Source organism: Motacilla alba, chromosome 1A (assembly GCF_015832195.1).
Source record: "Motacilla alba alba isolate MOTALB_02 chromosome 1A, Motacilla_alba_V1.0_pri, whole genome shotgun sequence".
Classification (NCBI taxonomy): Eukaryota; Metazoa; Chordata; class Aves; order Passeriformes; family Motacillidae; genus Motacilla; species Motacilla alba.
Window position 1 is genome coordinate 61,300,617 of NC_052031.1, and position 25,703 is coordinate 61,326,319.

A 25,703-nucleotide genomic window follows, 5' to 3' on the forward strand; every position below is an offset into this window, starting at 1 on the left:
GTTTGTATCCTCTGAGAGACAGTGGCCAAGTCCAAGTTGGCTTTTGGGACCAAACCCTGATCTGGGCTCAGGCCTGGACCACTCCTGGGGACTATTTGAGGGTGGTGTGAAAGCAGCATAAACAGAAAGAGGGCAGGTTTAGATGGGATTTTAGGGAGAAATTCTTTACTGCAAGAATGTGGAGGCACTGGAACACATTGTTCAGAGAAGCTGTGGATACCCCATTCCTGAAAGTGTCTGAGGCCTTATTGGATGGGGCTTTGAATAACTTGGTCTAGTAGAAGGAATCCCTGCCCATAGTGAATGGGCATTAGAACAGATGGTCTTTAAGGTCCTTCACATCCCAAAACATTCTATGATTCAATGATTCTGTAACAGAATGGATGGTCATGGGCTCAGACTCTGGCTCTGGTTACCTTGCCAGAGGAAATGCTCTCTTAGGCTTGGTTGTTCTGGTGAACTCAGTTTAGTGGCAGCTTGCTCTACCACAATAACAAAGTAATATTCCAAATGAAATATCTGGAGAGAAATAAAAGAGCTGAACCCTAGCAGCAAAGCCCAACACCACCACCTTATCTCACTGTGGTCAGAATTTCTCGTAGCTTTTGTTCAGACATGTAAAGTTGCAGATCTCATAAGTTCTTCAGGCCAGATGCTAAGCAGGTAATTTGTGCTTGCTGAGGTTCTGGGTTTTCACTTACATTTCTTGCAAAGGGCAATGAGATGTAATGAATAAATGTAAAACACAAGAAATAGAGCCCAGGATACATGGGAGACATGTTTGCATCCTGTGATTTGCTGCTGAGAGGTTTTAGCGCTGAGCTCAGAAGTGTATTTATGGAGCTGCTGGTCAGAACTGTGCAATTTAAAGGTGAAATCCGTTCCCTTTTTTAATCTTGAGTTTTCATTCCACTCCAGATTGGTGCAAGCAAATCTCCTGGGCCTAAAATGCCATAGGAGCACTAAAGGCCAAGAACAGAATTAATTTTTGAAAGTTTGAGAGAAAAACCATCAGGTTTAGGGCTGTAAAATGTTAATCTGTTTCAGACTTTCCCAAGAATTGTCTGAAATCCTTTTGCCCACTCATAAGTCAAGTGACTTCATGTCAAATATTGGAGCTATTTTATGTGTGAGTACTGACAGAAGTTGTGCACATTTTTATCCTAGCCGAATGGTAAAAAAGGCTGAAAAATTTAACTCCCAGACCTTTTTCTTGGTCCAAAACAATGTCAAAATCCGTTGGAGGAAATGGGAAACAAGACTGAGCCCGTGGTCATTTGCCCTAAGATGTTCTTTGTTCAAGATTCTGGTCAAGGTATCACAGAGCTGCATCCCAAGTGTTGAAGAGCAAGCCAGCTTGGCCCTTTCCATTCATCCCCTGCTGTTGCTCTGGAAAGCATTTCTCCCAGCCTGCTTCACCTGAGGAGACTTAGACTAGATGACAAATGGTTTTGAGGGACAAGATCAAGACTCCACACTACACCCTTATCATCATCTTTTCTTTTACTGGTGCTTCTCCAAGCACAGGAAGCCTCTCACACCCCGAAATGCTTCAGGCTCACTGAAGCAATGTGATTCTATTTCTGTGTTAACTGCAGCTCTTGCCACAAATTCACTACTCTTTGCTCCTCTGTGACAAGTTCAGCTAGGGGTCTCTTCAGAAGTCACTTGAGCAGTGAATGCAGGTGGTGGGGGTGAGTGTGGACACTGGGCAGTGCTCCTGGGGGCTTGCAGCCTAAGTGGTGACCTCTGAGAGGCGGGATGCTCACCTGTGTGGGAGGGATGTTGGCACTCCATAGTCATTATTTGCTATGAGTGATGGTCACTACATTTATTGTTTGTTATTATAACAGGCCAGTTTTTAAAAAACACATGGCTGCATCCCTGAACAATTTCTCCTCAAATGTGTGGCTTTGCTGTCCTTGTTTGCTAGGTGAAAAAAGGACTTTGGGCTTTTCTCTTACTTAATGGTAGGAAACATCCTGGTTTTGTTAGTGGTGCATGCCCGTTTCTCCCAGAGTTCCCTTGAATGCTTCCAGCTTCACCCCCAAATAAGACCTTGCTAAAATAATTTATGAGCTGTGGAGTGAAAATGTGAGTGATACAAATGTTGAAGCAGTGTATAAAATGCTAAATTATTCATGGTACTTAAGCACAGAAAATCCTAGGGCTGAACTGACATAGTGAAAAACTCCAGGCAAACCAGAAAAAATAAAAGCCCACAGTGGAAAGTCTTGGATTAAAAACAATTGCAAACTTTAGTCAGGCTAAACTATAGAGTCTTAATCCCTTCTACCTTTAAATGCCCCTTCTCATGCTGTACCCTGTGCTTTCATGGCCAACTACTTTTAATGTCATTTTCCACATCACTTTCCCATGATCAGGGACCTAAGGCAAAGAACTGTCAGATGACTTGGTCTCAAAGCCTCAGACCTTCTCACACAGATGGTCTCCAGGGATCTCTGTGGGCATCTGTCAAAAATTTATTTCCTTATCATAATGACCCTCAGTTTTCACCTACCCATCACACAAAGGGTCCTGGATGCTTTCATCAAGCCCTGGATCACTTCCACCTCTGGAGTTTTCTGGCGAAAGACCTACAAACTAAAATATGAATGTAGGAGCAGAACTTTGAGAATTTAAACTGCTGAATGGACCATGACCTGCTGCCTAATTCGTGGAGAGTTTTAACAGAGATGCATTGGGCTCAATGATGTAACTGAAACAGGCAGATGTGAAGATCAACAGGTCAGATAAAAGGAGAACTGTACCGAGCTAAATGCTACAAGAAGCTTAGAGAATTCATATTGTTAAGTAGTCTGGTTCCAGGTTCTTTTACCATTTTGCTTGGTCCTGAAAGCATTGTTCAACAGCTGATTTCAGGTTTCCTTTTGCACTTTTTTATCAGTTTTATTGTGAAAAAAATATTTCAGAAACCCAACAAATAATTCTAAACAGTGTTGTGTTGGATTCTGTATATATCAAAACCTATTTCCAGTGGAAACATTTTTTGACAAGACAGTTCTTACTTGTTGCAAGAGCATTTTGAATAAAAATATTCAGGCTGCTTTAGTCACTATGCCTTTTGCTTGAAGGGTATGATAGGTTTTCCATTTATGCCATTTCAAACATTTGTTTCCAAATGTTCCATTTTGCCCTGGAGATACATAGGAACCGTAGGAAATCTGATTTGCAGTCTCTTTGGGAGTTGAAAAGGGTCCTCAGGATCCCATCTGACCGGCAACAAATTAGGAGAAAATAGGGTTTTTGGCTGACATTCTTCCCTTTATTGAGTGCCAAACAGTACTGGTGGCAGAGTCAGCGACATCAGCTTTATTTGTCAATGAATGAGCATCTGTAACTTGCTATTTCATTTTTCCCAGGCTGTACCCTCGTCACGCAAGTGCTCTCAACAACCTGGGGACGTTGACCAAAGATGTAGTGGAAGCCAAGGACTACTACAGACGGGCCCTTCAGCTCAACCCCCAGCACAATCGAGCTCTCTTCAACCTCGGCAACCTGCTCAAGTAAGTTGAGTGCAGGTGTGGCAAGAAAATTCACATTGCCCCTACACACATCTCCAAAGTAGGTCTTTTCTGCCAGCTGGTGAAGAAATGGTGTCATTTCTTAGTGCCAGCACAAAGGTGTGGTTTACTGTGGATATCCCTGTGCTATGTGCCGCATCACTCCAGGTGCTGTTCATGAGTGTGTTCCAGTTGTAGGAAATTCATTTGTTCCAGGCATCAGAAATGAGTTGCCTAAACCCAGCTAGGCACCTGAGATGCCCATCCTGGTGGAGATGTATGAACACTTCCAGGAGAGGAAGCTGTATTGTTCAAAGGTAGGCATCAGATGCCGAGCTAATAAATAACACATATCCAAAAAATCCCTCTCTTCAAGTTCCCACTTCTCCCCATTAGCTGTATATTTATAGTTTAGGCATAAGCACCTTGTGCTGAGATGCTCAGAGCAGCAGAGTTCATTCCCTTGCAGATTAGGTAGGTCTGGATTTGAGGGGAAGGCTGGTTTACATCCCTGGATGGTTAAAAACAAGTTGATGAGCTCATTATTTCACTCGTTGTTGTTTAGAGTGTCAGCCTGTAGCAAGGAGAATAGCAGACAATCATAATCATGCAAATTAATTTGACTAACCACATCTAAAGACTAAACTTAGATCAAGAAGCCAGTATGATAAGATCTGCAAAGGGTTCAATTAAAAAAAGTAAAATGTCTCTGTTCAGCACCAGCAAAAAGGTCCTTGGTTTTGTGAGGATGTCACTGTATTTGCTGACAGAACTGCATAAACTACAGCAGTAAAAGTACATTTTTTTCTGATATGAACTGCCCTTATTTTGCTGATAATAGGTCTTGATAAATCTTTTAGAGCAGACAGTGCTGGTTAAACCGTGACAGGCTTAGTGTGGGACTGGTTTTAAAGTGGCACTATGTCATTAAAATTTGGTCTTTCTGGTCCTGAAATGTAACTTTGAGTGTGGATTTGCATAAAGGATGTTAAGTGGGCTGCTGAAGTTCTACCTGGTCTGTTCAGAAGCAGAGAAATTATTAGAATAATATTACGAGTAAATCTATTGGTTTGAGGTTAGAATATGGGAAATGAGTAATCTTAAATAGAAGGTAGGTAAGTGCTTTACTGGAAATACAAGGAAGGAAAGTGGTACAGTCTTGTTACAAGAGAAAAGAAAGATCTTTGTATTATTAATGAAATTTGGTTGATTGAAATTAATTTTAGGTGGCAATGGTGTTTAAAAATACATATTGTCTTTTAAATCCATCATTTGTGCCTTAGTTATTATTCTCTGTTATGTTTTGGGGTTTTTTTTTAAATATAAAATATTAATACAAAGGATCTAAGCCAGAAGAAGCACTGGGACATTCCATGTCAATTATGGTTAATCTGGCCTGTCAAAGGGCTCTTATGACCCAGCAGATGGATAAAAATTGGACTTGTTGCACTGGAAAAGCACAAAGGAGACATGTAGGGAAAATGTCTTAGAAATGCTGTTTGTTTTCTGTACAATATGTCATGTTTGTCACGTTGTGATGCCAAAGATATTGTGTGTCCTGTTGGATTGTATGTGCTCTGCATCCTTCTGTGGTGCCACATTTTGCAGTATGTTAAATGTGGGTGACGCTTGTGCTAAACTTGTCAAAAGCAAGCACTCAGGATCTCCTGCCCTTTCCCCACATCCATTTGCTCCCATTTTCCAAACCTCCTTTAGGCTTCCGAAACAATGTAGTGCATCTGGACGCAGCAGTCGTGTTAATTGTATCGGAAGCTGAGTGCCCTCATCTCCCTGCTCAGTTTTTAAAAACCTGCTAAAAAATAGGTGGACTGCACGGTGCAGGAATTAGCACATATGTAAAGCAGGTGCTGCATGCGCAGATCCTATATGAATGTCTCCCCAAAACCCTTTGGCCAGCACCTTTCCTAGATGATTCAGCAACTTAGCAAAGAACATCAGCCATGCTGGAGCATGAAGTACCTTGTGAGATGACCAGACAGGTACAAGGCAGAGACTTCACATTTCCCCTTCCTACAACGATGTCTTTATTTATATTTTCTACCTGTGTCTACAATTATCCTTTCATATATATATGTAAATGTGCATATGTATGGCAGCCAGCATTCTGCAGACACTAAATGCTAGTAAGATATGGGTAATAAATGAAATAAAATGGAAATCTGCAGAATATTACAGACAGATATTACTTTCTTGCTGTGTTATGAGACATTATGAAGAGTGTTTTGATTTTTAAACATGTGTCAGAGAGAAGATAAATGGTCAAGCAATAAAAGTATTTTCTGTCCTCTTTACAAAGGCTTCAGAGCATGGGGCAGATCAGGAGGAGACAGATGTGCAACACTTAAGGCATGTCCAGTAACAGCACTGCTTTTCCTGGGACATGGAATGGAATTGTCTGGCATGGGGAACTCATAGTTGAATTCTGCTGAGTTCCTTGTACCCATCCCTGCTCATAGTGTGCAAATCTGATGGCAGATCCTAGATTTCATCTCCTCTGGAGTACTGAGAGAAGGGAAGCCCAGGATTTTGGAAGGATGGGTTTGTCATTGCCATGTGGAAATCTGCCTTTCATTATTCCATGCAAATAAGCTATTTAGGCATCCATTGCTTGTGATTTAAACTTGAGTAAAAACTGTTTTGAGGACACAGGGTGGAATTTATAAGTTATTTTCTGTGGAAGTTGTAGATGAAAAATGATGTTTCCATTTTCTGTTTGCGCATAAAGAAGACAGCTATGTGCCAGAAGATGAATGTTCTCAGGAAGTATTGCAGGGTAATGGCTGAATAAACCTCTGGTTTTGTTTACATATCCTAAAATAAAGTTGTATGTCATAATTTTTGTGCCTAATAAAAATATTGGAGAGCAGATAATTAAACAATGCCAACAGATTTCTTACTTAAAATAGACCTAGAAGATGGTCTACCTAAAAGTAAGAAATCTCTCTGCTTTCATGGTCTGTGTGATCAGTGACACAGAGCAGCCTGATGCTGCTTTCTTGTGCTTTGAGTATTTGATCCCTCTGTATAAATTCTGGTTCACTGAGATACAGATAAATATTGTTCAGAATACCTCAGGAATTTATAGGCTGTGGGTATTTCTGTAAAAAGACAAGAAATAATATATTATGAACATTTGAAATCAATATCAACCTCAGCTTTCTGTTGTAGGAATAATGGACAAGACCTTCTTATTTGTGGTACTGTATCAATCCTCACCTAAAGCACTGCAATATCCAGTACACTGCTCCTTATGAAGAAAGGCCTCACATGCTTTGAGAGTGTTATGGCTTAGTTTTCAAGAGGAAAATGAAATGCCTAGAAACAATCTCCACTGAATGTTGAGTTTACTCAAAGGACTGATTTTCTTCTGGATGTGGAGAAACATACAACGTGTCCCGAGCATTTATTGTTGTGATTTAGTCCCAATTGAGCAAACCCATTTGTTCAGGAGAGGAAGGACTGTCTGCCCTCTCTGATACAGGCTTCTGGATGTGAGCGTGCTGACACAGGCTTGTGGAACTGTCTGGAATAGATAGACAGACAGATAGATAGATGTTTTTCTATCTGAAAAACATCAGATAGAAATTACATGTATTGAGATTTAAGACCTTTTAGCTAGTGAAATGTTCCTTCCTTTCCTTCAGAAGCAAACTGAGTGGTGATGTTCAGTGATACTGAATGGTCTCTGCAGGATACTGTGTGTCTCATGAAGTGCTGCAGTTATCCCTCAATATCACAACACACATTGGAGACTCTGGTTAAAAACCCCCACAAACTCTGGCAGTCTAATTTTTGCAGTAGATTGAAAAATTAACTTTGGTTGTTATTATAACCTAGGGTCTCTGGAGATCATTTGGAGATCAAGCTAGCTGCTCAGAGCAAGTCTGATTGGATCAGATTGTTCAGGGCTGTGCCCAGCTGAATCTTGGTTCCCTCCAAGGACAGAGATGCCACAATCTCTCTGTGTGACCTGTTCCAGTGTTTGACCACCCTTGTGGTGAAACATTCTTTTCCTGATATCTAATCAGGATGTCCCATGTTTCTACTCTGGCATCTGTTGCCTCTTGTCCTGTCATTGTGCACCTCTGCAAGGATTTGGCTCTGGCTTTTCTGGATCCTTGTAAAAATTTGTTCAGGACAGTTGTGGAGCCTTTGTTGATTTCTGTGTTTCTGGCTTTAGTACAGTCTAAATAACTTCACAAAATAAAAGATGAAAGTTACCTAGTCCTTTGGAGCATTAATTCTGAGGTTGCTCTCTGTTGCACGTTAAATCTGCTTCAGCCTGTGCAGCCCTGTGCGTTGCCAGACTTTGGCAGGGTGGTTTAACCTGGTGCTTCTCCAACTTGCAAAAATACGGGAGACATGCTCTCAATGGAAAGAGCTGTTCCTTGTTGTCAGCTTGAGCATTCTGATTGTAGAGGCAAGGCTGTGAGCTCAGGTGGGAGAGGGAGTCAAGAGAGGGCATTATAAAACAGGGTAATTTGGGTAAAAAGTTGGAATAAGTGGTCACAGATTGCTCCTGTCAGTTGAATTTGTTCTTCTCTCTATCACAGTGAGGATGTACATTACCTAGCTATTCCTGCTCCAGATCCCCAGTTTATGGTAAATTAGTGTGTTAGACTGCTCTTTCAATGCTCTGTGCTCTCCCAAATTGCAGGAGATTTTTATATGAGATGGCCTTGATCCTGCAAAGTGTTGGCCTTGAGCCAGGAAAGCACTTCAACCAGTAATTAATTTTCAACTTGCATGCATAAAAGTTAAGTACACGTTTAAGTGCTTGGCCAGAGCACTTGGTATCTTGCAGGCCTAAGCCCTCTGAGAAACTACTGGATCTGCTTTTTTTAATGTAATTCAGTCTGTCACATTAAAAGATGCCATAATCTTTCCCTCTTTACCCCCCCTTTCAGGAGACAACATTGTTCTTGGATCAAATGGATAATAGAAAGGGGACATTTTGGAATAAAAGAGTAATTAAGAGGGCTGCCCCATGTTCAGAGTGAATGCTTGTGGTTAATGGGAACTTTTACTGCTGTTGAGTGGATCACTTAATCCTTTTATTTCTGTAGCGGGCATTTCCTACATTTTCTGCCAAACATCAATACCTTTATTAAGCAGTCGTCTGGTTTTGATTTATAAAAATGTGTTATGAATCTCCAGCCAAGGGATCCCAAAGTTTTATAAATTGACAAGCTAGCTGGACTTTAATTAGTGTAGGAGAAAAGTAGTTCTTTATTTGTTTTGCTTCATTCATGTAATTTATATGGAACAGCACTGGAAGAAGAAAAAGACTAGCACAACTGGTTTTACTTAGCTTAATGCACAGGCAAAATATTCTTCCAGTTACACAACTAGAAAGGGAAAAAAATCTGCAAAGCCACATATATTATCAGCTGAAATTTGCACCTTATAAACAAGATCTAGTTACTTGACCATGCTACTCAGATGAAATCTAAGGCCAAAGCAGCAAGGTGTTCACATATTTTCTGTTTCCCCAGAGCCCTTTGTTTCTTTTTCTAAGCCCTCTTATTCATATTCTTTGTACACCCAGCACAAGGAAAATGTTGTTTCAGCCCAGCTAAACATCCTTAGATGTTTGTTCAGGAAACCTTCTCATTTTTCAAAGGGGAGAAATTGTAGCTCAAATAAATAAACATACCAAGATTTTTGTTAGGGAAACCTTTTCCATTTTCCATAGCAATAAATGTAGAGCAATGGTAGGAAAAAAAACTAGCTCATCAGCACAGCCATCTTTCAGCTGTGTCTGTCCATAATCCTTAGGATCTGAAGGACAGGACTCCTCCAGCCTAATCATCGACTTGCTATGGAATTATTTAAGATCCCAGGCAGATTTGACTTGGAGATATTTTAATTTCAAAATAATGGAGTTGCATGTGGATCTGTAAGAGCACTTGTCTAGGAGCTGCAGAGACTCCTCAAGGTTTTAGTAAAGGAAATGAAGGATTCCAGTGTCTCCAGCCTACTGAAGTGAGAGGGAATGTCCTGTTTCCAGATCACAGTGCCTCCATCCTCTCGGTGCCCTCCCTTCAGATACTTAACTGCATTGATTCATTAAAGCCTCTGTCCTCCCAGCTGCTGGAGACTGAGGAAATGCTGGGTGCTCACACTGTGGAGAGGAGGCCTGAATGACTCATTTAGGGCAAGCGGGCACTTCCACGAGCACTTCCACATCTCTTTAAAGTAGTTAATCAGTGGGATAACCTAACCATGTGCTTACAGGAATATTCCTTTCTGGTTTTTTTTTCTCTCCTTCCTGCAGGTCCCAAGGGAAGAAGGAGGAAGCTGTAATCTTGCTGCGGGACTCCATTAAGTACGGCCCGGAGTTTGCAGATGCTTACTCAAGCCTGGCCTCGCTGTTGGCTGAACAGGTAACAGGGATGGCTCGGGTCCTCTGCCTTGGTGTGCATGCCCTGCTGCCACAGCACCTCCTGCACCTCCCAGCCCTGCACTGCTGCCACAGCACCTCCTGCACCTCCCAGCCCTGCACTGCTGCCACAGCACCTCCTGCACCTCCCAGCCCTGCACTGCTGCCACAGCTCCTCCTGCACCTCCCAGCCCTGCACTGCTGCCACAGCACCTCCTGCACCTCCCAGCCCTGCACTGCTGCCACAGCCGCAGCTCCTCCTGCACCTCCCAGCCCTGCACTGCTGCCACAGCACCTCCTGCACCTCCCAGCCGTGCCTCACTCACTCGTGGTGGCAGGCATGGGTCCACGCTGTCTGCACAGAGCTCTCGGGCTGCTCCACAGATGGCTTTTCCAGGATGGGAGGCAACTCATACACAGTGAGTAATTACACCCACATGGTGTGGCTCTGAATTAAATCACTGCTGAAGTTGTGAGTAAATCCCCTCCCTGCCTCTGTGGAGAAGTCTTAATCCATCGCACCTTGGATGTTGTGACAGCAGGAGAGGCGAGCGCTTCCCCTCACACACACGCCTCCACAGATAACCTGGAGATTGCATAATAAATCATTCCAGAGCTGGGGATTGTCAGACCCAGGTGGCCTCTGCAGCCCAGATTCTGCCCCTTGCACACACACACAGGGTACAGCCCCTGATTACCATGGCTGATGATCACGAGCAGGGAAGTGGGAAGGCTCCCCGGTTTTATGTTGCTCTTAATGAGTGGCTGTTCAATGTTTTATTTAACCTCATTGTTCAGGTGACTCCAGGCCTTATTTGCTGTGCATGGCCCAGGCTGTGCTCTGGAGGCAGGATTACTCATTTCCTCTCAGGCCTGTTCCCCATGCTCATTACTCAGGCTCTCCCTACTCGCTGTAGTTGGATAATTCATTTCTACAACATCCCTGTGAGGTGAAATATTGTCCCCACAGAGGAAAAGAGAACTTGAGGCACAAAATCCTTGAGTTCAGAAGGAGCCATGGAGGCGTCAGTGCCCACGCTGGGACCACTGAGCTCTCCTTCCCTCCACACCTGCAGCAGCAGAGGAGGGATGCTGTGCTTTGTGCTGTGGTCCCATTCTGGGGCTCTGGGGGTGGATGACAAGGTCCCTGTAAATGCACAGCTCCAGCACACCTCTGCAAACCTTTTGAAAACTGATTTTTTTTTCCCTCCTTCAGTTTTCAGATCTAATTGTTCCATAGCATGGGGTGCTGAAGCTTTCTTAAAATATAAATACAGACAAAGCAAAATGGTATCTTTTGCTGTTCTCCATTATTCTGGTTAGTGAAATCTTCTCTGTGTAAGGGAAGGGGATGAATTTAAGCAAAACTATAGGCAGAGGTCTTGTTTAATCTTCTTCAAGGATGTAGGCATTCTGCAAAACTCACCTATGATATATGTGAATTACTGAAAGATGTTCTATTTTATTTTCCCTTTTAAGAGAATTTCAAATATTGTCAATATTATCTGCAGGGATCTCAAAGCATAGTGTATGAATTTAAAGACAGGCCTTGTTGAATGGTAGCCCTGCTTTGAATAAGGTCATCAATGAAAAGTCTCCTGCAAGTATAGGAAATGAGTCCTCTGCACTACTACCTGGTTTTAATATTAATTGAAATTATTAATTAGAACAATCGATTGCAAGGTCAGCAGAGCAATAAAACCATTATAGAGTCCCGAGACCTTCTGCCCAAAGCAAATGCCATTAGTAAGTCCAGCAAAAATTAATCTCTCTTACATATGGATTGTTCATCCTCTTGTGACTTGAGTAAGTGGTAGGCAAAAAAGATAGTTAGAGCAATTTTCTCAGAAAACAGCAATTTTTTCTGCAGACTTTTAACACTTTCTCATGTTCAGCCACAGCAGATGCCTACCTGATTGTGCACCTCCTGCCTCACACATTCATCCTACTGACCACAGCAGGGTCTGTCCTACAATACCTGCTGCTGCTGCCTGTGGTCTTTGCAGGGCAGCCAGGATGAGGGAAGAGATGAGAATCTTGGCTCCATGTTTCAGAAGGCTGATTTATTATAGTATCATATATATTATATTAAAAGTGCTAAACTAAAACTATACAAAAAGAATAGGGAGAAAGGAATCATCAGAAGGCTAGACAAGAATAGAATGGAATGAATAACAAAATCTTGTGACTGACCAGAGAGTCTGGACAGCTGGACTGTGGTTGGCCATTAATTAGAAACAACCACATGAGGCCAATCACAGATCCACCTGTTGCATTCCACAGCAGCAGACAGTCATTGTTTACATTTTGTTCCTGAGACCCCTCAGCTTCGCAGGAAAATCCTGGCAAAAGGATTTTTCATAAAATATGTTGGTGGCAGCTGCCCGTGCCTGGGAGCTGCAGCATCACACCCTCCAGGGGTACAGGCAGAACTTTTGGCATCTTCAGCCCAAAGGATGATGACAGGAGCTCATTTTTTCAGTTTTGGGTTTTCCTCTTTGTCTGAGCAACAAAAACTTTTAGCTCAAAATGGCTAAAAGTTCCAAGGAGTATTTTTGTGTCTCCTTGTGGCCCAGAGTAGTCCTGTGTGACAGCCGTAGGGGTATCTGTGAGGCCAGGCATTACAGGATGGCATCACACTGGAGCTTCGGGGAAGGCACCATTGGGTCCCTCTTGCTGGGATGTGAAAAAGGGAGTTAAGTGCCATGTTAAAATAACTTGCATGAGGTGACCCTGCCCATGACAACTTCTGCTTCTCCAGCTTTGCTCCAAGGCTAAAAGGGAAATGTGTGGACACAGAAATAGCATGAGGATTGTCTTGGGGGGTGCACAGCCATGCACAGCATGTTCCCCCCATATTAAAGGGGATGAATCTGAAATAGGCCTTATAGTTCCTTACCTCCTATGCCTGTAAAAAGTGCCGCTAAGAGGAACAGTTCAGATGCCAGGGAATTAACCTGTAACTTGATGTAATTGCCCTTTTCTCTCCTTGATAGCTGATTCTGAAGCCAGAGCTGACAAAACCCCACTTGTATTGTATAGAGCAGTTTGGCTTGTTTGTGCCTTTTATAAATGCTTGCCCTTCTGGCTGCTCTTTCTGCTTGGAATTGTAACTCAGTTGCAATGTGTTGCAGTTTTCCTTGATTTCTGTGATCGCTGCAGTGGTGCCGGTAACAGAAATCAAACGTTTTTGCTGCCTGTTTTCACAACGTTCTAACACTGGTTCCCCACAGTTTGCTGTCTTCCCAGTTTCAGTTTCATCCATCATTTCGTGCTACTTGGTGGCTCTTCTTAAGCCCCAGCTTCAACTGATTTTGTGTGTGTGTTTCTTAGAAAAAGAAACTTTATAACCCACTTAGCTGCAGAGGAGAGCCTACTCAGGCGTAACCAAACTGAAAAACTGAGCCTTATAAAAAACAGACCCAAAACCCTGGAGTTCAACTGAAAGATTCTCATATGCATAATTTTTTTAATATCATAAAAATCTCATACATTTTTTATGCCAGTCTTCTGAGTTTTGTGAGGTTGATGAATGTTTCATGAAGGTCTGGGAGTGGCATTATTAAGTGTTAATGAGAATCTAGCCTTGATGAACTTGGAGCTCTATTTCTGCTAAGAAGAGGAGAGGCTGTGAGGAGGGAAAGCTCTGGCAGGAATAACAGGTTCCACCCTTGCCACTTTCTGACTGTGCTTAATGCAAACACTTTGTTAGACTGGGCAATGAGCCTGAGGCATGCAGGGTCAGGATGTTAGGTGCCAAAAAAGCAATGCAACCACCATAAAAGTGCTAGAATGCTCAATATTGGCAAATGTTTTGACATGGAATACTCTAGTTTAACACAGCCCTTCCTTGCTTCAAAAATTTGGTTTATGATGAGTAAATAAAATAAGCTTACATACGTGCATACAAAGCTGCATTCATTGGCTGAAAATTAAAAGCAGAGGAAAAGAAAGTAAGACATAAATCTTAGAAAATATGCACAAAAAATTGCTCTTCAATTTAGTCAATTCTGATGATCGCTACACTTTTCCTGACTCTGCAGGATAATGTTGTCAAATTCACATCAATTTATCCAAAACTTCCAAAGTTAAGCACTTTAAAAAAACGTGTTTCTGTGCTTTATTGCACACTTATCTTTTTTGCTGGCTGACCTTTATCATGTAAATGTGAAGGGACTTAACTGTGGCAAGCTGTGTGATTCTCTGATCAAGTCATCCTCTTTCAGTGCAATTTATTCCAGCTCTCCAGTTCTGAAATAGGAGGTGAGAAAAGACTCCTCACATTAAGCAGCTGTGGAGCAAAAGCTGCTGTCAGGTACAGATTTTAAATCCAGAGAAAGCCCAGGAGGCTCAGCCATTTGAAGGTTTTGAGGACAGTCCATAGCTGGGAGTGGACCAACCTCTTATTTCAGCATGGATTCAGTCCCGAGTGTGGAAGCTGCAGGCCCCCCTCAGTGAAGAGCCACTTGGCTGATTTTGCTTTCTTGGAGGCTGTGGAGTTTGTTGCTGTAGGGCTGTGCTGCTCAGTGGAAGGGGAAGAATTGAGAGAAGCATCCTTGGTGCTGAAGGCTCGCCTGACACCCCTCTGCACTGTGCTTGTCTCTTCTGTTCACAGCCTCCTTCCACAAACACAGCTGAAAGCCAGGCTCTGAGAGGAGGGGGGCAGGCAGGCAGCCATGCTGGTGGGCATGCAGGCGGTGGGCACACGTGCTCTGACTGGAAGGAAGTGGAAACCTTTTTAAGTTGCTCTTTGATCCAAAGGAGAAACCCGATTGTTGTTTCAGAACCAGGCTACCCATAGTTCAGGCTGGACAGAACCCAGCCAGTAGATGCTGTCTGTAGGCAGGGTGTTTCCAAAGAGAAGATCTATATTTTCTAGAAATGTTCAGCGCCAGCAAACCTCCCTGAAATCTATGCAAAATGAGAACTCAGTGCATCTGGGGAACCAGCATGGTGGCATGTCCCATCAGTCCCAGTGAGCTCCACCTCACACACTGACAACACCTGGTTTTAATCTGAATCTGTCATATTTACCCGCTCTTTCACCACCCTCCATCTTTCTCCAGCTTCCTTTATCCCCCTGCACTCGCTCCCTAGCCATCAACACAGCAAGCTTTCATTCCTTGTATTTTCCTCACTGCTTAAGGAAAGAAGAGCAGAGCTCCAGAGGGAAAAAGTTAGCCAGTGAGATGCTCATTAAACAAATAAATTAGAACATATCTGCTCCCAGATGACAGATATTTCTCAAGAAAACCAACCCGATCCCTGTTGCTGTGTTTTTCCTGGCTGGGCATGCACCCATCTGGGGACTCACTGACATTGCACAGGCACCACTTTTTCCAGGTGTTTCATGGGTGGCAAAGGCATGGGGGAAAGCTGTCTGAACTGCTCTGGGGTACCAGATGGCAGCTATAGCACATCCATGCCATGGGGTAAAATTTTAGCCTCTTGGAAGGTGGGGTGGGTGTGGACTCCCCAAACTGCCCCTGCAGCGAGGGAGCTGTCACAGAATGCAGGTGTGCAGCAAATGGTGCTGACAAACTTTCTACCATGGCCAAGAAATCTCCTTCTCTTTCAAGGAACGGCTTAAGGAGGCTGAGGAGGTCTACAAGGCTGGCATAGAGAATTGTCCAGAGAGCTCTGATCTGCACAACAACTACGGTGTTTTCCTGGTTGATACCGGTAAGTGAGAGGCAGCACAGGATTTTTCCCTCTCTGTCTTCTCTGCTTTGATTTATTTTATTCAGCAGTACACATCTAAAAGGGTGTCAAAAGCTTCCAAGGCAATAGATGTGCCTCCATGGTAGCTTGGAAATAAATATCCCTGTGCTGCTGAGAGGGCACAGGGCAGTGGAATTCATAATCAGTGCAGGCACTGTGCAGCAGGAGCATTCAGCCCTGCTGCTTCCTTCAGTGTTTCTCACCATCTTCACACAGGCAGTTGGCCTCTTCAGTGTGAGCTGGGCAGCACCCTGACAGTACTGCCTTTTTTCCAGCAAGGCATGGCCACATCAAATCAAAAGCACACAAATGGATCATTATGGTCTCTGGAGCACATGCAGCCCTACTTTGTGACTAAACAGCTCTTTGACTGTAAGGCTTGAGTGCCACCACTATAGAAAGAAACATGGCTTTTAAACCACAATCATCTGTGAAAACAAGACCTTATACACTGTGGGGTGAATTGATTTTTGAGGAGCTCTGTAATGGCATCCTTTTTTTCCTGGCCTCCTGGTTCCCATCCAACTTCCTTGGAACTTTCTGGCATTCACATAACAACAACAGAAACATCACTTTAATTGCCACCTTTTATTGACAGCTTTATAAGCAAAGCTAAGCTTTGCAAATGACTAGTGGAAAAGGACTTGTCTCACTGTGGTCCCTCCAGAGCAGAGCCAAGACTCAGTGATGAAATAGTGTAGGCTTGAAGTGTGTGGTTGCCACCCCTTCTTTCCCCATCACACGTGCCCAGCTCCAGTGGTGCTTGGGAAGAAGGGACAATGGTGTCTATCAGTCTGTAACTGGCTGTTCTGCCCCTGAGCTGACACTTGGCCATCACCCCTCTGTAATACCAGTGTGAAACAAATGCAAAACCAGAATTAGTATTCATAATGAAAAGAGGCATCGTGGCATTAGCAAAAGAGGTTCAAGTTCTGAATTTGGGCCCTGGCAAAATTCAAGCTTGCAAATAATAAAAATTCCTGAGTAATTTCCCTCTCATGCTGTACTCATCTTTGCTTGCCAACCCAGATAATCTGTCCTATTCCTGCCAAAATTTGTGGTTCAAATGTAGTGCAGAGCACTTTCTGGTTTTTTGCACTTTTGTACTCTGCCAAAGTCAAAACTATCATTTCCTGGTTTACTCCTACGCTTCCCTACAGACAAACAACTGGAAAAAATCCCACTGACTCTTGATACTTGGGGCATGATGTGTCAATAACCCTCCTAGAGACATGACAAGGCGTGAAGGAAGTGGCTGCTGGTGAGGCTGTCACCGGCTGCGCTCCGCGCCGGCGGCACAGGGAGCTGCTGTGAAGCACCACGCCAATTAACTCGCAGGGTTCTGTGCAGCAAGCCTCCAGCAAGTGCCAGCTCTAGGGAGCCACAGCTCCAGACAGCTCTGCAGTGCTCACAGACACTGAGTGTGTCTCCCTTAATGGTGCACATTACCCCTGTGTGCTGAGCAGGGGAGGCGCTGCCCGGCTGAGGGACTGCAGTGAGTGCCCAGCTGCTTCCCAGGATGTTTTGTAGATATAATTTTCAAAAACATCTGCCTGCTCAGTGGTGGGGAAACATCGAGGCTGCTGCTGGATGGTTTGAAAAAGTTGTACCTTGAACAACATGTCCTCAGCCTTGGGTGAATCTTCAACACTCCTAAACCTCTCCACAGATGTTCCTCCTCGCTCCTATAAAGGAGATGCTGAGATGTGCCAGTGTATATTTTAAGTTGCATAGATGGTCTCAAAAAAATCAAACTAGATCTGTGAAGATATGAAAACAAAATTCCCACAGCAGCATGTTCAGTGCCCCAACATGCACTGGCTGTTTTTGAGATCTCTTTTCCAGCTTGAAATGGAATTAAATACATTGTGAAGTGAATCAGTTTAAAAAAATGCCAACACTGAAAAGCTTTGTTGGTGGACAAAGCTCTTTTAGTATTGGTTTTCATGAGGAGATTATCTGGTCTGGAGTTTGCAAGCCAATTAAATGAGCCCTGGGATTGTAAATGCAATATTTGCATTGCTGTAATGCTGGAACTTTATACTTCTACCATTATTTAGCTAAATAAAAATCCATTAATAAAAGTAGAACTTCATGCATTGGGGTAGTGGTCTTGCACCTCTCTTTTTGCCTGTATTTTGTTGTGTCAGTGATGTCATGGGCTGCAGGACCTTGCACATTTTCACACAGCGAAGCAGTGCCACCCAATGGCTCCTGTGCAGCACAGAGATGGTGCCTACGTGCTCCAAAATAACCACTTGGACACCTCTGCTCTGGGATTTTTTGCCCAGAGTGGGAATTAGCTGGTCCCTGGCAGCTACTCCCAGTCCTGTTGAGCAATACACAGAGACTGAGCTGGAGCTCAGAGCAGCACAGCAGAGGTGGAGGGAATAATCTCTGTTTGGAGAGAGCTGAAACTATTTGCAGTTCTGGTGGTGTTGTGGGGAATACTGGGGGGCTTGTTCTTCACTCTTCATTGCCCATTTCTCCAGGGGGCCAGGGTGAAAAGGATGCTCCACCAGGAGGTGGCACATGTGCCCCAGCCCCTTCCCTGAGGTGGGCTCTGTCCTTAGCACAGGGGTTGTGTCCCCACTGCTGCATGATCAAGAGGGTGCTTTCAGTCAGGAGTCATCTTGTTGTGACTGTAATTCTTAACTTGCAAAAAACCCACGCCTAGAAAATCTATTTCTCTGGATTGTCTCTGAATATTGGGGACTAAGTCTTAGTTTGGACAGCAGTTTCTCTTATGCTTAGATTCAAAATGCTGAGGCAGGATTTCTTTCTCAAAATGTTTCCATGCTGTCTTGGTTTAGGGCAGATTTGGGAGAAAACCTCCAAAGGGGTTCCTCTAGAAAGCAGATTTAAGCGGCCCCTCCCACAACTGGTTTGGGAAAAGATTTCCTTGGAGAAAAGTGAAGAAAAACCTGTTTATTTAGCAGGCAAAGCATTCACCAGCACAAAAAAAAAAGGAACAATATTAAACAATAAAACCTCTTGCCACTCCAAAAGAGATGACAAACTCAGCAAGTCCCTTGGTGGGCTGTAGCTCAGCTCACACAGTTTCTGATCAGTCCCTCCAGTGCTGGAAATGCCATGGCCCAGGCCCAGCCCGGTGGCCACAGGTGGAGCTGCTGGTGCTCTGCTGGGTGTTGCATCTGGAGCAGGTTTAAACAGGTCCAAGAAAAAGAAAAAAAACCGCAGTCCAGGGAACTACTTTGCCTCAGCTAGCTAAAACTAACTAAAAGCAAAGGAGAGCTCTCTCCCTCTGTCTGCAGACAACACAGTCTGTGAGAGGGATGTGGGTGAGCAAGTGCAGTTTCTGATAACAAACTCCGCACTTCTTCTCTCTCCCCCTTTGCTCTCGGAAGATCTTAAAGATGCAAAACTTATTTCTGGGCTAAACAGACGAAGATAATAGAAGCATCATAAAGTCACCTCAGGACACATGCATAGAGCAATAGAAGAAAGTCAGAACGTTACCATGTGCTGAGTTTGAAACAGGTTTTTTCTGATGCACAGGGTTTTTTTCTGGTTTAATGTCTGTTTTCCTCTCCAGGGTCTCCCGAGAGAGCCATGTCCCACTACAGGCAGGCCATCCTCCTGAGCCCTGCTCACCATGTGGCCATGGTGAACCTGGGCAGGCTTCACCGTTCCCTGGGGCAGAACAAAGAGGCTGAAGTGTGGTACAAGAGGTGAGGATTTGGGGTGGGAGACAGAGGGTTTCCTCCTGCACCTGTATGGCTTGTCCCTGCTAAAGAGTTTCTGCTGTGAGTTTCTGTCAGTGCCTGCGTGGGGTTTCCTCCCTTGATTCTCCATCTGTTTGAAATAGATTTGGCTATTTTTGGGAAGTGCATCGAAAGGCAGCATGGGCTCAGGCAGTGTTGATTTCCCTGGACTATTCCCAAACCCCCAGGATGGACACTGCTGCTTTTGGCTGGGGGACGTTCTGATGATAAAGTTGGAGGTTTCTTGGTGGCAGGAGCAGGCTGTATTACCACAACTCCCAGCCTGCTTGAAGGTGGTCCGTGGTTGCTGCACCAGGAACAGCCATAAGTGCTGTACAGCTCAGCATGGAACCTTTGGCACCATTAGGAACTCTGGCCCTTCCAAGCAGTGTTCCAGCAGTCAGGCTCTGACTGCTGGTATGCAGCAGGATGGGTTGGGTGGGAGTATTTTTGCCTTCTTTTTGGCATCTAGATTTGTGCTCATGTTGCTCAGCTTTCATCACTGTCAACCATCCCCGCTCATGGGCACTTTGAAGGTGGCTCCTTCTCCTTCCCAGCTGGCTAGTGGGATTACTGCTGTGAGGAAATTCATCCCTCCCCAGGGAATTTGTACTTACCAGGCTGGGATGGTGAGAGCTTTGGTTCTCCATCCCAGCACAAGCCCACCTTGCTCTTCCCCTTTGCTCCCCCCATGGCCTTGAAGCTCGCCTTTTTCCCAAACTCCAGGGCGCTGAAGGTATCGCGGAAGGCCGAGATCCTGTCCCCGCTGGGGGCTCTGTATTACAACACGGGGCGATACGAGGAGGCGCTGCAGGTTTACAGGGAAGCGGCAGCGCTGCAGCCTTCCAACAAGGACATCCGACTGGCACTGGTGAGTGAGGGCCAGGGCGGGGCCACGGCGGGCAGCAGCAGCCACTGGGTGCAGCCCTCGCAGAGGGCTGAGCTGGTGTCCTGGGTTAGGGCAAATCTGGGAGAAAACCTCCAAAAGGGGCCCCTCCAGAAAGCAAACCCACGTGTCCCCTCCCCCCACCTGGTTTGGGAAGAATTTTCTCGGAGAGAAGTGGAAAGAACCTGTTTATTTAACAGACAAAGCACTCCCCAGCACACAAAATGAACAAAACTGGATGACAAAACTCATTCCTGCTCTGAAGAGATGACAAATCCAGAAAGTCTCTCTGGTGGGTGGTCACTCTGTTATCAGTCCCTCCGGCACTGGGAAAGGCTGCAGAGCCTGGCAGCCCTGGCAGGCTGGAAAGTGTTCTTGGTGTTTCCCCGGGTCCTGGTCTGGAGCAGGTTCGAATGGTTCCAAGAAAAGGGAAAGAAAAACAGTCCAGGGAAAGCTCAGAGTGCCTCAGCTAGCTAAGCTAACTAAGTAACTAAAAGCAAAAGGAGTGCAGTGTTCTGCCCCGTCCATACCCAGACAACAACAGTGTTCCAGCAGGAGTGAGTCCAGTCCCTGATAACATAACTCTGTGCTTTTTCTTCTTCCCGCCTTCGCTCTCAGCCAGTCTTGAAGGCACAGAATATAATAACCAGTATAAACAGAGCACCCAGCTGGGGATACAAGCATCATAACATCACCTTGGGTCAGCTGGTCAAGAGCATAACACTCCGTAATGTGGCTCTTTTCCAGGCTCAGGTTTTGGCGATGATGGGGCGGACGAAGGAAGCCGAGAAGATGACGAACCATATCCTTAATGAGGATGCAGAGTGCCTGGAGTGCTACCGCCTTCTGTCTGCCATCTACAGCAAGCAGGAGCTCTATGCCAAGGTACACCCTTGTCCCAAGGGCTCACACACAGAGCTCAGGTTGAATTTTACACTCCATCTCTCTGGGGACAAGTCACGTGCCTCTGCACACATTCAGTAGATTACTTCTTCACTAAAGCCTTCAGTTTAGCTATGTACTAAGACTGAAGCTAAGCAGTGTGATTTTCTTATCACTCATACCTCCTGCTGCTGTCAGCCCCAGTGCCCATCAGCCTCAGGCATTTAAAAATCCTGTTTCCCTGTGTGGTTAATGATGTGGGGCAAACAAGGGATGGAGGAAGATAATTCTTATCCTGGTAGTCCATAGTGATGAGGAAGGAATGAGAAGCGGGAAGGCACTGAATGGAAGGCACACAGTGTCCTTTTTCTTTTTCACAGGCACTTGAAGCTATAGAAAAAGCTCTTCAGCTAAAACCAAAGGATCCAAAAGTCATATCGGAGCTCTTTTTTACTAAAGGAAACCAGCTAAGAGAACAGAATCTCCTTGACAAGGCTTTTGAGGTATGACTGCTCTAAGACAGAGGTTTTACAGGCTAGAAGACACAGTTTGCTCATTGTGCGTGAAACTCCTTGGTGCATACACCCTGGCTGCTGTTGGCCCTAGGAGCTCAGAGTCCATCACTGGTACAGAGAAAGCTATGAGGCAGCTAACTTTACCAGACTTAATTGCAACTTTTTTCCTCATTCCTGTATGGAAATACCACTCCCTGCTCTGGGAGGTTACATACAGAATTGTGGTGGGATTCACTTTTGCTCCATCCAGCCCCTCTTGCTGTCAGTGACCAGCTCCAGGTGGCTCAGCTGGAAGCTTGGGGACCTGTGAGAGCTCACCATGTTGTTATATCTCACTTCAGAAGCCAATAATTGAGAGTTTGGCTTATCCTGTGAAGAAGGATGTTTGATAGCTCAGAAATTATGTAGGCATTAATAACAGTACAGAAGCCATCTGGTCTAGTGGAAGATGTCACTGGCTGTAGGAGGGGAGCTGGAAGTAGATAATCTTTAAAGTCCCTCCCAACCCAAACCATTCCTTTATTCTCTGATTCAGAAAATATTAATTGGACTGTTCTGAATATTCTCAATATCCCTAAAGATGTTTGATCCTGATTTGAAAATCCTTTCCTGTTGTGACAATGTAAAAACAGTGCTGCTTGACAGACTCCAGAAGGTCCTAATTGCTGCTTCTCCCACTCTCAGTGTCAGTGGGGAAGGAAAACACTGCCCTCAGGTCCTTGTGAAACTTCCACACAAATGGCTGTACCAGAGTCTGCTGCCAGCTCCAAATTAAAGCCTTGCAGATAAAGAGCAATCACATGGCTTGTATTGGCAGGGATTGTGCTTGGCACTGCCTAAGGAAATCACCTTGATGTGCAGGAGACCCCAGTGGTGCAGGGGACAGGGACAGGGTGGCAGCTGTAGCTCCTCTCAGAGTGCACACGTTGGCAGGGAAAACCTGTGAGATGAACTGAGCTATGGAGCAGCACATTCTGTGCCTCTTCTGCAAAGAAACTGAAATTCACTTTGTGCGTTGTATATGAGAGGAATTTGAATTCCATTCTGAATGGCTTCAGGAGAGGAAACTGCGTTTCTCTTTCCCCTCCAGCACTGGTTTTGTTTGGCGAGTCAGACTCCTAACCTAGAAGTGTTTCTTGTTTCTGTAGAGCTATAAACGGGCTGTGGAGCTCAACCCAGACCAAGCACAGGCCTGGATGAATATGGGAGGCATTGAGCACATCAAGGTATGACAGTTTTGGTTTTCCTTAAGCTGCCAGGTGCAGACACTACTACACAGGACAAAAAGCTAAATTGGTTTCAGACTGATAAGAGTTGCATGTTTGTAAACAGCAAGTCCCTTGACATATTTTGTCCAAAAAGGAGGGAGGTCTCTTTACCCCAGCTAGAGTTCCCAACCAGGTTGCTTGGTAAAGCCAATCTCATGTTTTTAGAGTGCAGGCTGCAAGGAACACCCTGCTCCTCTCAAAAGCTTTCCTACTTCAGTTGTTGACCTACCTTAGAAAAATGTCACCGTGAGTTGACTTTTAAGGTTCTTCTCTACCTAATTAATTTAATAAAGATGTCTAATGCAGAATACTGGCATGAAATTATGGAAATAGCCTACCCTGTGGTTGCTTATTCTTTTGAATACTTTAGCATATCATTATGATTTGGGTCTTAAGGAGTCACATTGTGTGATGCCCTTAAGCTATCCTGTTGCTGAGTAAAATTAACTCTTCTGGTGTAACAGAAAAATGTAAATCTATTTCTTGCTGTGTGAGTTTCATCAAATTTAGGTTAACAGCACTTGGTGATCTATTTCATAAAGAAGTATTTTTGTAACCCAGCAATGTCAGGTTTTTTAAACTTTTTTTCACCTGTATCTCGTTTTTCACTTTACCCTAAGAAAGAACTTCCTGTGTGGAATGTGAATGAGACCTACCACTCATTTTCTTTACAGGGGAGCTACATCACTGCCCGTGACTACTACGAGAAAGCCTTACAGCTGGTTCCAAACAGCAAGCTGCTGAAGGAGAATCTGGCCAAACTGGATCGCTTGGAGAAACGGTTTCAAGAAGTCCAGGAGAAAGACCAAGCATAGCAATCAGTCACCAGCAGGAAGACACTCATGCCCCTTGGAGAAGAGTGTGGTAGAAGCCTGTTGCTCAAAGTGATGCTGAAAGAACTTTGATAGGACTCAGAATTATGGAAGGAAAACTTTGAACACATGCTTAGGTTCAATCAAAGTTACAGGATCCTGTGGGATCATGGGATCCTTGGGTCCTGTGGGACATGCCGGAGCATGAATGGAAACCTTCCTTTAATCAAGATTTACATCTAGGCTGAACCCGTTTTGGTCACACCGGGAGTGTGGGTGGGACATGTACCTTCAGTATCTTGGCTGTCACCAGGGAAACCATGGAGACAAAGCATTCATCCATTGCAGCAGGGGTGAAGTTGCACCCCCTGTTCCTCCACACAGGCTCACCTCATCCATGTAGGGCACAACTGATGGGCTTCATTGCAAGTGCTGCAGACAGGAAAGATGGTCATAATGGTCACATAAAAAAGGTTCCAAAGGGTTAATGCTGAGGAAATGGTGGTCACTCTTACAGCTCTAAATAGGACTTGAAAATTATTTTAAGGAAAGGGGAAACTATTTAAATATTACCCTGGAAGGATGATTCTACAAGTAGGACAGATGATCCTTTGAGGGAAAACCTAGCCTGAATGTTTTACTCATTAGACAATAATTTTGTAGTAATTCAGGTTCATGATGTCACTTTTGTCAAATATCATATGGCTTTACCCTTTGCCCTCTCCCTCCAGGCCAAATAATTATTACTCTGAAAAAACTGAAGCATCCAAAGGCAATGGGAAGCTCTAGGATTACTTTCCCTCCTGCTCAGTCCCCAGTATGGAAAACAAACAACCTATTTAATCAATATAGGAGGTAAAGTAAAGCCACAGGGAGATTAGGGAACATTTCCTAGCCTGGAAAGGTACGAAGGAGGCTCTTTTATGGGTGTGCAGGGACAAAGCCCATTTATTATGGTGATAACACTGACAAAATAGTTGGTCAAAGTGTTCTCACCACTCCCCTAAGAGATACAGAAAATGACCTATAGCTGATCAGTCATAAATCTATATTTTTAAATACTGATGTGGGAAAACCAATTCTCTTCAGAACTGGGGCATTTATTTTTGAGCTTTATTTATTTAACTTATAATAATCAAATAATTAATATATTTTCTCTGTTTTATATGAATTGAGCAATATCCTTCACAGCTGGCCACACAGTTGGGCATTGTGACTCATATTGTCTGATGTTAGAAAAAGGGAGTACCAATGAGGCGTGCTGGAATAATTCCCTCTCATGATTCTAAGGCAAGTGGCTGCAGAGCACTTTGGATCGCACTGGCCCTGCAATAGCAGCGCTTCTGCTGCTTCCACTGGGGTTTGCACCAGTTCCCAGGGAGCATTAGTGGGATCTGCTTCCTTCCTTTGGGTTTGGACATCAGGGTCCGTCACCAGTTTGCTCCTCTTGCAGCACTAAACTGCTAGAAGAGTTGTTTTGTTTGAGCTTGACTGTGGCCAGCAGCCCAGGGTTTGGCATTATTAGTACAATTCAGGAAGGTGTACAGTGCCCTAAAAAACATCTGTCAGGAAAAGCCTGGCACCGCGGTGGTGCCTGCATTTAGCTGGCCATGGCACTTCAGCACTCCCCAAGTTCCGTCAGTGGGATGGTTCAGCCATGTGCTGGAGGTTTTGCTGGCTTCCTTTGAAAAGCCTGGCGTCTTGCTGCACAGGTGATGCTCAGGTTACTGGCGAATTATTGATGTGACTCCAGCTGTGTTTGGAGCTCACAGGTGCAGTTGTCTGCTCTGCCAGGGTTTATGGACGTGCCAGAGCCATGGCTGTGCATCCACTGAGACCAGGCTGGACTGGTCCCCACTGGCCAACCTGGGCAGAAGTGAAAGACTGCTGGGGGGAAGAGGTGGCACCACAAGTTTTTGGGCTCTCCCTCCAAACCAGCTTCCAGGGGAGCACTGGGATCAGAATAA

General features: G+C 44.5%; 1 protein-coding gene across 2 annotated transcripts in view; it reads left to right on the forward strand.

The window, feature by feature from the left end:
- TMTC1 (transmembrane O-mannosyltransferase targeting cadherins 1) overlaps nt 1-24,359 on the forward strand; it is a 134,353-nt gene extending 109,994 nt beyond the window's left edge. Inside the window, exons 11-19 of one of the 2 annotated variants that reach the window (XM_038154205.1) lie at nt 3,384-3,527; nt 9,823-9,931; nt 15,507-15,609; nt 19,205-19,340; nt 20,100-20,244; nt 21,007-21,144; nt 21,522-21,644; nt 22,805-22,882; nt 23,599-23,962. In XM_038154205.1, coding sequence (XP_038010133.1) covers nt 3,384-3,527; nt 9,823-9,931; nt 15,507-15,609; nt 19,205-19,340; nt 20,100-20,244; nt 21,007-21,144; nt 21,522-21,644; nt 22,805-22,882; nt 23,599-23,739 — 1,117 coding nt within the window. In that variant the 3' untranslated portion in view covers nt 23,740-23,962. Of the gene's footprint in view, nt 1-3,383; nt 3,528-9,822; nt 9,932-15,506; nt 15,610-19,204; nt 19,341-20,099; nt 20,245-21,006; nt 21,145-21,521; nt 21,645-22,804; nt 22,883-23,598 lie in introns of both variants that reach the window. The other variant, XM_038154204.1, reaches the window with a different exon arrangement.
- The last annotated feature ends 1,344 nt before the right edge of the window (nt 24,360-25,703 follow it).